General features: G+C 41.6%; 1 protein-coding gene across 2 annotated transcripts in view; it reads left to right on the top strand.

Moving 5' to 3' along the window:
* The window catches only part of LOC127451564 (DNA-dependent protein kinase catalytic subunit-like), a 72,986-nt gene extending 62,348 nt beyond the window's left edge, over nucleotides 1-10,638 (top strand). For both annotated transcript variants that reach the window (XM_051716331.1, XM_051716314.1), the window contains 6 exons: nucleotides 1,444-1,524; nucleotides 1,646-1,717; nucleotides 1,910-2,111; nucleotides 3,958-4,146; nucleotides 6,494-6,633; nucleotides 9,983-10,638. In XM_051716331.1, the coding sequence (XP_051572291.1) occupies nucleotides 1,444-1,524; nucleotides 1,646-1,717; nucleotides 1,910-2,111; nucleotides 3,958-4,146; nucleotides 6,494-6,633; nucleotides 9,983-10,187 (889 nt within the window). In that variant the 3' untranslated portion in view covers nucleotides 10,188-10,638. The remainder of the gene's footprint in view (nucleotides 1-1,443; nucleotides 1,525-1,645; nucleotides 1,718-1,909; nucleotides 2,112-3,957; nucleotides 4,147-6,493; nucleotides 6,634-9,982) is intronic.
* Nucleotides 10,639-12,309: the final 1,671 nt, after the last annotated feature.

Raw genomic sequence — 12,309 nt, 5'->3', positions numbered from 1 at the left:
TGTTCGGGGCCTCGGCTACATTACAGCACACTCTGCTTATGCCGCTGCCTATCTGGATGGCATCACTATATACAATAATGATTGGCAGTGGCACATGCAGCATCTGAGGGCTGTTCTGAGGTTGCTGCGATGAGCGGGACTCACGGCAAACTCCAAGAAGTGTGCAGTTGGACGGGTGGAGGTACGGTATCTGGGGTTCCACTTGTGTCATGGGCAGGTACGTCGCCCAAATTGATAAGTCTGCAGTGATTGCAACCTACCCAAGACCAAAAAGGAGGTGAAACAGTTCATGGGGCTGGCTGGCTATTATAGAAGGTTTGTGCCTAATTATTTGGGCGTCACCAGCCCGCTGACTGATCTCACTAGAAAGGGATCTCCAGACCCAGTCCAGTGGACGGAGCAGTGTAAACAGGCATTTACGCAGATGAAAGCTTTACTTTGTGGCGGACCGCGTTTACATTCACCCGATTTCTCTCTCCCTTTCATTTTACAGATGGATGCTTCAGACAGGGGGCTGGGGCAGTGCTCTCGCAGGTGGTGGAGGGGGAGGAATGGCAGTGCTGTACATTAGTCGCAAGCTCTCACTGAAGGAGACTAAGTACAGCACCACTGAAAAAGAGTATCTTGCCATCAAGTGGGCCATCCTCACTCTCCGGTACTACCTGTTGGGGTGTACCCTCATTGATCACCCGGTGGTATCTGGCTCTTCAGCCGTTTAGGTTCGAGGTGATCCAGTCGGGCGGAGGGGGGGTGTGGCGTGGTCGATGACGTTCGTCTGGAGAGAAAACTGTAAGGGTGCACACACCTGAGCGCTATAATGTCTAACACCTGTTTCTGATTGCAGTAAGCACTGGAGAGAGCAACATAAGGAGGAACCACGCGAGAGGCGAGGAGAGAAAGTCACACTTCAACCGCAATTGTTTGTGTGGAAGCTGAAAAGCTTTGATATTGACATATCAGTAAACACCAACCTTTTGAGTTGAAGCCTCACGTTTCCCATTTCCCCTTTTCACCCCACAATGAACTCCTTTACAGTCCTGCTATTGGAGCAATTCAAGTCTGCAGTCAGTCCAGCCCAAGCTGCCTTGACAAGCAAAGTGCCTCGCCAAACCACACTTACAAGGAGCAGGCATCACAGAATGAGCAAGGAGCCATTGACACAAGAAATCGTCTTTGTTCAAAAACAGCTGGACAGATTGCACAGAATGAAACCGAACTTTAAGTTGAACTACTTTTACCTGGACCCAGCGTCAAAACAACTAATATATTGGCATCTAATGCAACTTTTGTATGTCTATTAAATGCTTTATTCATCTGCCATAATAATGTAATGTCTTTGAATCATCTTTACATTATTATCCTGCTGAGCTTATGCTTCTTTGCACATTTATTAATATTCTGCATATTGGGGAACAAATGTTTATTTGTTTTAATGTATTTTAGGCCCAATAAAAACTATGATAACTGGATGAGTAAAATTGCTGGAAAGGTAGAAGGCATTAGACGATACGCTGAACTGTACAAGTAAGTTGTCAATTCATTTCAATACGACCTGTTGACTCAGTATCTTACAATTGCTTTAAAACATGAAGGATCCTTGAGTAAATAGTATTCATACTGTGCACTTACATTTAATTCACAACAGGAAGGCAAAACGTGCAGACACGGTGAACAACTTTAAGAGAATTGAGCAGATGGTGCCTGACGACCTGTTAAAGTATTTTTGTCTATTCTTTTCTATTCAAATCTAATATGCTTCCATAGAAGTGACTGTTTATTCAAAGTATTTCTTTTGAAAATGATATGATGTTGATTAATTGTTCAGATGTATTAATGATGATGATTATCAGTACACAGCTCTAGCTCATGTAGTCAACTAATCGATGATGATGTGACTGCTTGATTTCAGATGTGCCTTTGTGAGGATGAGTACAACACCTGAAGCCTTTCTTTCATTAAGGTCCCATTTCATCAGCACTCATGCTGTGCTGTGCATCAGTCACTGGATACTGGGTATTGGTGATCGCCATCTCTCTAACTTCATGATCAACACAGAGACTGGCGGCATGATCGGCATTGACTTCGGTCATGCTTTTGGATCAGCAACACAAGTAGGCTTTAGTTATTATTCATTAACATCTATGGCTAACAGTTACAGCATAGGTCAGGTACAGTTGAAGTCAGAAGTTTACATACACCTTAGCCAAATACATTTAAACTCAGTTTTTCACAATTCCTGACATTTAATTGTAGAACAATTCCCTGTCAGAGGTCAGTTAGGATCACTACATTATTTTAAGAATGTGAAATGTCAGAATAACAGAATTATTTATTTCAGCTTTTATTTCTTTCATCACATACTCAGTGGGTCAGAAGTTTACATACACTTTGTTAGTATTTAGTAGCATTGCCTTTAAATTGTTTAACTTGGGTCAAACATTTTGGGTAGCCTTCCACAAGCTTCTCACAATAAGTTGTTGGAATTTTGGCCCATTCCTCCAGACAGAACTGGTGTAACTGGCCACCTTGCTCGCACACGCTTTTTCAGTTCTGCCCACCAATTTTCTACCGGATTGAGGTCAGGACTTTGTGATGGCCACTCCAGTACCTTGACTTTGTTGTCCTTAAACCATTTTGCCACAACTTTGGAGGTATGATTGGGGTCATTGTCCATTTGGAAGACCCATTTGCGATCGAGCTTTAACTTCCTGGCTGATGTCTTGAGATATTGCTTCAATATATCCACATAATTTTCCTTCCTCATGATGCCATTTATTTTGTGAAGTGCACCAGTCCCTCCTGCAGCAAAGCACCCCCACAACATGATGCTGACACCCCCATGCTTCATGGTTGGGATGGTGTTCTTCGCCTTGCAAGCCTCACCCTTTTTCCTCCAAACATAACGATGGTCATTATGGCCAAACGGTTAAATTTTTGTGTCATCAGACCAGAGGACATTTCTCCAAAAAGTAAGATCTTTGTCCCCATGTGCACTTGCAAACTGTAGTCTGTCTTTTTTTATGGTGGTTTTGGAGCACTGGCTTCTTCCTTGCTGAGCAGCCTTTCAGGTTATGTCGATCTAGGACTCGTTTTACTGTGGATATAGATACTTGTCTACCTGTTTCCTCCAGCATCTTCACAAGGTCCTTTGCTGTTGTTCTGGGATTGATTTGCACTTTTCGCACCAAACTACGTTCATCTCTAGGAGACAGAATGCATCTCCTTCCTGAGCGGTATGATGGCTGCGTGGTCCCATGGTGTTTATACTTGCATACTATTGTTTGTATAGATGAACGTGGTACCTTCAGGCATTTGGAAATTGCTCCCAAGGATGAACCAGACTTATGGAGGTCCACAATTTTTTTCTGAGGTCTTGGCTGATTTCTTTTGATTTTCTTATGATGTCAAGCAAAGAGGCACTGAGTTTGAAGGTAGGCCTTAAAATACATCCATAGGTACATCTCCAATTCAGTACACCTCCTATCAGAAGCCAATTGTCTAAAGGCTTGACACAATTTTCTGGAATTTTCCAAGCTGTTTAAAGACACAGTTAACTTGGTGTATGTAAACATCTGACCACTGGAATTGTGAGATAGTCAATTAAAAGTGGAACAATCTGTCTGTAAACAATTGTTGGAAACATTACTCGTGTCATGCACAAAGTAGATTTGCCTACGACTTGCCAAAAATATAGTTTGCTAATATTAAATCTGTGGAGTGGTTAAAAATGAGTTTTAATGACTTCAGCCTAAGTGTATGTAAACTTCTGACTTCAGCTGTACAAGCACAGGTTCCTTGATTACTGTTTTAAATTAGAGAATTCAAGATTGATGATCATTTTGATGGATATATTTAAGAATTTTTAAGCAGGGCAGTTGTTGTAATGATTTCTGTAATTTAATGAAGATTGAATTATGGTGTAGAGGGTAAGCAATAACCATTCTCACATGTGTGTAGTTCCTCCCAGTGCCTGAACTGATGCCGTTTAGGCTGACACGGCAGTTTGTGAACTTGATGCGGCCCATGGCAGAGTCAGGCCTCATCCAGAGTGTGATGGTTCACTCACTCAGAGCCTTCAGAAATGATCCAGACCTGTTACTCAATACCATGGATGTGTTTGTAAAGGAGCCCTCACTGGACTGGAAGGTAAAAGAACTCTGATTCTGAATCAGATTTTGAGCTTGGGAGTTTGTTGTTAAACATGCACACAGAAACAACCAACTTCCTTTCCTCATTACCACAGCCTTCAATGCAATAATTTAACAGAGTTGCCACAGTCATGGAAAACCTGGAAATATCAGGTAATTTAAAATAGTGTTTTCCAGGCTTATTTTTAATGCTCCAAAAATTTTTGCTAGTTAATGCTCTTGTGTATAGTAAAAGTTGAGCGTGTGAATATTTTAAGTTGGTTCTTTTCAGTTAATTAGTCAAAACAGTTCACAGATCGGTCATAATGATGCAAACTGCTCATGTTTTTACAAATCTTAATTCAGTAATCACAAATACCTGGAAAGATCGGAATTTCATTGGACAAAAAGAGTGGAAACTGTGTTAGTAATCTGGACTCATTTTGCACATTATTCGCAGAATCTATATTCTAAGGACAATTTAGCTCCAGAAAAATCTAGTTCTGCACTAAAGAGGAGCTAAGATCTATTACAAGGAATGCATGGGCTGGGGGCATGCTCCCCCAGGAGAATTTTTTAGCAAAAAACAACACCAAAGCATTCAATTCTGGTGACTTTGAGAGAAGCAATTTTTTTTTTCTCAGGTATGAGTAGTGTTCATGTAACTATTAGCTAAAGCATTTCTTCCAGTAACCATTCAGACAGACGCGTTTTTGCGCTAACAAAACAAAATGCACCACAACGAATAGAGTAGGACGTAGGTGTCTCAAGAAGCATTTTTATCAGTTTAAGTTTTTGTTACTTGACACAGTGTCTAAAAATGCAGCGCTCTAGTGAGAGATGCTAAAAACACAGTGAAACGTGACGCAGTTGTCAAAAGACATCCATCTAGCTAATGTTTACATGGAAAACGATTGAAAAATAGCGCGAGTGGACGCAAAAACACGTTCAGTTTGAACAGCCCCTTGTTCATATGACACAGCACTAGCTGCAGTTTCTCAAAGTTACTTCTCAAAAAGACAGACTTTTTGTTTCAGTTGATTGTAGGTAAATTTCCACTGTATCCAGCGCTGTTTGTTCTCTGTATTAATACATTTCCCGATACTGTTTTACTGTGTTAGAAACCGCTCCAAATGATTCAGGTGAGAGAGCACTCTGAACAAATTGTACTGAATCACGAATCGATTCAAACCATTTGAAAAGCCCATTTTGCCAATTCACTGAAAAGAACCGACTCAAAATAATTAATCATTCGCTCATCGCTAGTTCTATTAAACAGCCAACAGAAATACGGGATACACTTTTATTATTGGTGAAATATTCTGAGATTAACTGTTTCTCAGGGCAGTCGGAGCACTCACGGTACGCACAGTGCATACGGCCATACAGCTGCAGGTGCCACTGAAGGAATGTTCTGAGTTGAGCTCTGTCAACAGTGTCATAATTTCGTCCTTCAGTAAATAAAAATTGCAGTAACATTAAATGGATAGTTCACCCAAAAATGAATGTTCTCTTATCATTTACTCACCCTCATGCCAATCCAGATGTGTATGACTTTCTTTTTCTGCAGAACACAAATTAAGATTTTTAGAAGAATATCTCTGTACAATGCAATGCAAGTGAATGGTGGCCAGAACTTCTGAAGTTCCAAAGAGCACATAAAGGCATCATAAAAGTAATCCATAAGACTCCAGTGGTTGAATCTGTATCTTCAGAAGTGATATAAGTGTGGGTGAGAAACAGATCAATATTTAAGTCCTTTTTTACTATAAATTCTCCTTCCTGCCCAGTAGGTGCACTAAGAATGTGAATCACCAAAAACAAAAGAAGAATGTGAAAGTCAAAGTAGAGATTTATAGTAAAAAAAGGACTTAATATGGATCTGTTTCTCACTCCTATCTTATCTCTTCTGAAGATATAGATATAACCACTGGAGTCTTATAAATGTCATTTATCTGCTTTTTAGAGCTTCAAAGTTCTGACCACCATTCACTTGCATTGAAAGGACCGACAGAGCTGAAATATTCTTCTAAAAATCTTTGTGTTCTGCAGAAGTAAGTCATACACATCTGGGATGGCATGAGGGTGAGTAAATGATGAGAGAATTTTCATTTTTGGGTGAACTATCCCTTTAAGGGACATACAATGGATATGGATAAGTAGATATGGTCATGCAACAAAAATGATGCAATTAAAATAATGTTTCAAAAGTAAAGCCAAGATACATTAGACGTGTTGGCATGAGACTAGTGTGATAGAAGCAGTTACTGACCTTGTCACGACCACATAATGCCAGAAGTTTATCAACCTAGAAAAGTATTCCTACACTGGGAAAACACATTGGTAAATAATGTTCTGTGTCACAGAACTTTGAGCTGAAGCAGTTGATGAAAGGAGGCACATGGACAGAGAGTGTGAATACCAAAGAAATAAACTGGTTCCCTCTACAGAAGGTCAACTTTGCTCGCCGGAAGCTAGAGGGAGCCAATCCCTCTATTTTAACAAGGTAGCCCCAACCACAAAACTCTGGAATCCCTTAATTTTACTCTGAACTGACAGTATACCATAATAATTTTAATGCAGCTCAATCACTTGCATTAAAATATTTGTTCTCTTTCTAACATTCATTTGGTATCTTACGATGGGAATTCGCCTCAGGCGTATCCGACACTGGAAGCAATGACACCACGTCTGTAAGCTGACTGATCAATCACAGCAGTGATAAAAGAGCCCCACCTCCCTATATAAGACGCCACCACAGGTCTCTTCTTCATTCTCGTTCTCTTCCCTGTAAAGATTATTGGAAGCTATCCTCAGCAGGACTCGCAAGGAGTGGTCCCTAATCAGTTCGTTAGATGAGCTGTTCAGGTACGTTGCAGAGCGCGTCTTTTTTCTTTTGCAAATATATTCACTGTCGAAGTGAATATGCTTTTCTGCAGTGTCGATATTGTTTCTCCAGGCATAAACCAGCACGTCAAGGTGGGTTTACATATTTTTTCGGTAGAGTTAAAAGCATTTATAGCTTCTACCCGTGTACGTGTGGATCTATGTTCTCGCCCAAGGATTCCCACCCACACTGTATCGCCTGTCTCGGAGTCAGACATGCGCAGGCTGCACTCTCTAATCCCGAGTGTTGCCTGCACTGTTCCCAGTTCGTACCACAAGTTTTGGAAAGGAGGGTGAGGGTCGTGGCGTCGAATAATGGGTCTTTCTCCGCCACCAGCGGAGAAAGACCCCCCAGCTGCAGGAACAGCGCAGCTGGGGCAATTTAATGGATGAAGTGCCTCCCCTCTTTGAATCTGCCCCTTGTAGATTGCGTGGGACAGGGAAGAAGAGGAAGAGGATTATGACAACGATCGCCTTTTGAAGGACAATGGCGAGGAGAATGAGGTTGATGCTATTCTCTCCGCTCATTCTCGGCCGGGCAGCGCGATGGACCTTCTTCTGTCCAGGGAGAGCTGGACCTGGTTGAAATGTGTAGACGGGCAGCAGCCAAACTCTCCATCGACTGGCCGTCACAGCAGGTGGGCCAGGGTGCAGAGAGAGACCTGTATGACAGTAAACGGCTGCCGTCTGGTGCTGCCCTGGTAAAACAATTGATTCCTGCCATCCCAGTGTGCATCGTGGAGATGCAACTTTTTGGGACAAGACGTTTTCTCACAGAGTTCCTGTTAAAGGTTTCTCTAGGCTGGATGTGCATGGGATGGATGATCCAGGGATGTCCAGCCCCCCTCCGGTCGAGGCACTGGTGGTGAATCACCTCCTTCCCAATCATTGGGCGGCCTTTTCATCCACTCCCCCTTCATTGCCGGGACGGACAGAGATTGTCGGCCTCCATTTATCAGAAGATCTATCGATCTTCAGCCTTAGCCCTAAGGGCTCTTAATGCCACCTCGCTCCTCACAGCATATCAGGCCGAGCTGATGGAGGAGATGGGGTGGCAAATTGATCCCGGGGTGCCGGACGTGGCATTGTGGGAGGAGATCTGCGTCATTGGGGATCTCAACCTGCGCATGTCAAGAGGAGCCGACCAGAGCTGCGGCCGCAGCATGGGTCTCACCGTTGTGGGCAAACGGACTCTTTGGTTGGGTTTGTCTGAGAGAGAGAAGACAGACTTCCTGAATGCCTTGGTGGAACCGAAAGCCCTTTTCAGGGCTACAGTTTCTACGATGTGGCAGCAGTGCGATTCAAGGAAGAAAGATGGGGAGGCGTTTGAAACTTGCCTTCCCCGAAAAGTCACTGCTCGAGCTCCACAGCGTCACGTTCTGGGTTCCCAACCCATTTTAGAGGTGGGCAATCTGCATTCAGGACCATCTGTGAGCGAGAGCTACAGCGGTCCCCTCTCTGCTCACACAGAAATTTGGCGTGCATACGCAGTCCACCACTGAGTTTTATCTACAATAGAACTGGGTTATCGCCTGCAATTCACTGTAAAACCACCTCTCATCAACAAGGTGTTAATGTCAACAGTGGAGGGGGAGTCAGCTCAAGTTTTGGAGGAAGAAAATAGCCAATTTGCTGAGCAAAATCTATAAGGGTGGTGCCGGCGGAGGACAGCAATCAGGGTTTTTACTCCAGGTATTTTGTCATCCCCAAGAGAGAGGGAGGTCTCTGTCCCATTCTGGATTTGTGGAACCTCAACAAACACCTCAGAAGGTACAGATTCAAAATTCTCACGCTCAAAATCTCTCTCAAATTTGTTCATCCCAGAGCCTGGTTTACGGCAGTTGATCTGAAAGATACATATTTTCACATTGGCATTTACCCGTCACAGAAAATTCCTACGGTTTGCTTATCAGGGAGTAACCTATGAATTTTTGTCTTTCGGACTGTCATTAGCACTGAGAGAGTTTAGCAAGTGTGTGGAAGCAGCGTTAACGGCACTGAGATTAACGGGTTTCAGAGTGTCTGATTACCTAGATGATCTACTGCTCTGTGCTCCGTCGCGGCAGCAAGCAAAGATAGATACGTGAGCGTTGGTGTCTCATTTAGAGAACATAGGTTTCAAAATAAATGAGACAAAGAGCTGTCTGTGCCCTCGCAGGAAATAATATACTGCATCTGGGTCTCAGATTAAACTCTGATCTGTATCGAGCATTTCTGTCAGAGGAGCACATCGGATCAATTCGTAGCTGTTTGTCGCAAAGCGAGTTAGTGAACTCCATGCTTTGTTGTTACATCACTTTTGTATGCGCTTTGCGGTGGATTTGTCGAGAGTGTCTAAGGTGAGCGACTCCATGCTCAGCTGTAAACCGATGGACTTGCTGGCTTTTCACCTGCCGCCATTTTCCTCGTCGGAGGACGAGCGACTTAATTGTCTGTGTCCAGTTCGTACTCTACATTTGTACATAGAGAGAACTAAGGCATTAAGGAAGAACATCTGCAATACGGGAGTTGGCTATATCCCATAGTGAGATACCAAACAAATGTTAGAAAGAGAACTTTAGGTTACTCACATAACCCTGGTTCTCTGAGAACAGGAGTGAGGTATCTTGCCACACTTCCCTCCTTGCAGTTGCACAGAGAATAGATATGCAGAGAATGAAGAAGAGACCTGTGGCGGTGTCTTATATAGGGAGGTGGGGCTCCCTTATCACTGCTGTGATTGGTCTGTCAGCTGGCAGACATTGGTGTCATTGGCTCCAGTGCTGGATATGCCTGAGGTGAATTCCCACAGTGAGATACCTCACTCCTGTTATCAGAGAACCAGGTTACGTGAGTAACCCAAAGTTTCTAATTGTTTTATTATTGTAAAAATAAAAAAATGGGAAAAGAACGAACATGCATAATTTTAGAACTTGTGGAATTTATGGAGGATACACATTTCTAATCATGTTGATTTGTTATTGTTCTAGTGAGGAGCTTTGTTTAGGATTTGAGAAGAGCCCTGAATATAAGGGCATGTTGGCTGTTGCCCGTGGGGAAGAAGAACACAACATTAGGGCCCAGCACAACGAGAAAGATCTTAGTGTTGAAGATCAGGTAGACTGCCTGCTTGATCAGGCAACTGACCCCAATATACTGGGCAGAGTATGGATAGGATGGGAACCGTGGATTTGAGCTACATTGTAGTTGACTTATAATAAAAGTAGATTTATACAGTTTTTTTTTTTTTTTTTCTTTTTTCCTAAAGTTTGTGAACCCTTTTTCAAAGTCTGAAGACACTGCTTTTAGGAACCACAAAAAATAATGATTTATCAATCACTGTCAAACTGTGACTAGACCGTCATGCAATATTAATGTTCAATAAAACTGAAGAATTTAACCACATAACCTGATAAATAGAACTGTAGTTCTGATTTATGTATCGGTGATGAAGGTAAAACTGTGGGAATAGGACACAACACATTGTTTGTAGATGTAATTTGATTTTCCCATTTTAGTTCTTTGAAGCAATAGACTCATCAAATAAAGCATGCATACTTGTTAACAATGTCTTACTGCTGACTAAAAATCCAAAGCTTGTCATGACCTGATATAAAATTTGGAGACTTGCTCTCCACTGGTGTTTTATCTAAGATCATCTTCCATTATTCAGTTGGTATGAATGTGATAGTGTTGGGAGCATTTTCAGTTAGAGTGAGCTGGTATAATATCAGAACCACTTAAATGAACTATTTGATGTGTGGATTTATTACCATTTGGTAGATGATAATTACTTTGAATGAAGAGGGGCCTTTGTAGACCTTAAAGGAATAGTTCACTGAAAAATAATCTCACCTCATCATTTACTCACCCTCATGCCATCCCAGATGTGTATGACTTTCTTTCTTCGGCTGAACACAAAGATTTTTAGAAGAATATTTCAGCTCTGTAGGTCCAAAAGTTAGAAGCCCCAAAAAGCTCATAAAGGCAGCACATAAGTCATCCATACAACTCAAGTGTTTTAATCAATGTCTTCTGAAGTGATCAAGTTGGTTTTGGGTGAGAACAGACCAAAATGTAACTCCTTTTACTCTGCACTGGACATCTTGCCATTGCAGTCTCTTGGCACGATCATGATTTCAAGCTTGATTACACTTCCTAGTGCTTGACGCATGCGCAGAGCGCTAGGAAGTGTAATCAAGCTTGAAATCATGATCGCCAAGGAGACTGCTGATGTCAAGATTTAATGGGCAGTCACGCTTGGCTTTGAGCATGCAAATGTTTTTCTGACAACGCAGCGGACCAGGTTATGTTGTCAAGTGGGAGGGCTTCTGGTGTAAGTAAATAATACAGGTAAAGAATAGCAAATAATAGAATATTTAAAATGTTGAAATATATTGTTTACTCACTTTCCTGCAACAATAAAATGTGCAGCTTTGAAATATGTATTTCTATTGAGTCAAGAGGTCAGCGTGTGATGTTTTGATTTTCTGTCGTCCTCTCGTCATACAGATTCGTGGTCAGAGTTCATCGAACTCTTGTAAGCAGCGGAGTACGAAATTTCTTTGCTTGAACTTGCATCTGCTGTGTTCAGATGCCTTTGAATGGGAGTGAATGTAGCTCGAAGTATTGTGTGACCGCACCTTTATAGTGAAAATTTAGTTACATTTTGGTCTGTTCTCAGCCAAAACCGATTAGATTGCTTTTATAAGCTGTTTGGAGCTTCAAAGTTTTGGTCACCATTCACTTGCATTGTATGGACCAACAGAGCTGAAATATTCTTCTAAAAATCTTAATTTGTGTTCAGCAGAAGACTCACCTCTGGAATGGCATGAGGGTGAGTAAATGATTGAGTATTTACATTTTGGGTTAAACTTAAAATATTCCAGGTTTAATACAAGTTAAACTCAATCGCATTTGTGGCATAATGAAGATTACAAAAAAAAATAAAAAAATTAGACTCATCCCTCCTATTCTTTTAAAAAAGCAAAAATCTAAGTTATAATGAGGCACTTACAATGGAAGTGAATGGGGTAAATTTTTGGAGGGTTTAAAAGGCAGAAATTTGAGGCTGATAATTAAAAAAAAGCACTTACATTAATTCTTCTGTTAAAACGTATTATTCGAGCTGTAAAGGTGTTTAAATAGTAATTTTAGGATTTGTCATTACATCGTCATAGCAACGAATTTGTAACATTTAATATAACTTTACACAGAAAAGGTTGGTAAGCGATTTGTGGCTATACTTTTTAAACTGTGAGTATTTTAACATTTACAGATTGGCCCCATTCACTTCCATTTAAGTGCTTCACTGTCA

The sequence above is a fragment of the Myxocyprinus asiaticus genome, chromosome 2 (genome assembly GCF_019703515.2).
Source record: "Myxocyprinus asiaticus isolate MX2 ecotype Aquarium Trade chromosome 2, UBuf_Myxa_2, whole genome shotgun sequence".
NCBI lineage: Eukaryota > Metazoa > Chordata > Actinopteri > Cypriniformes > Catostomidae > Myxocyprinus > Myxocyprinus asiaticus.
Note: the sequence above shows the minus strand (reverse complement) of the source record. Positions and strands in the feature narration are given on the sequence as shown.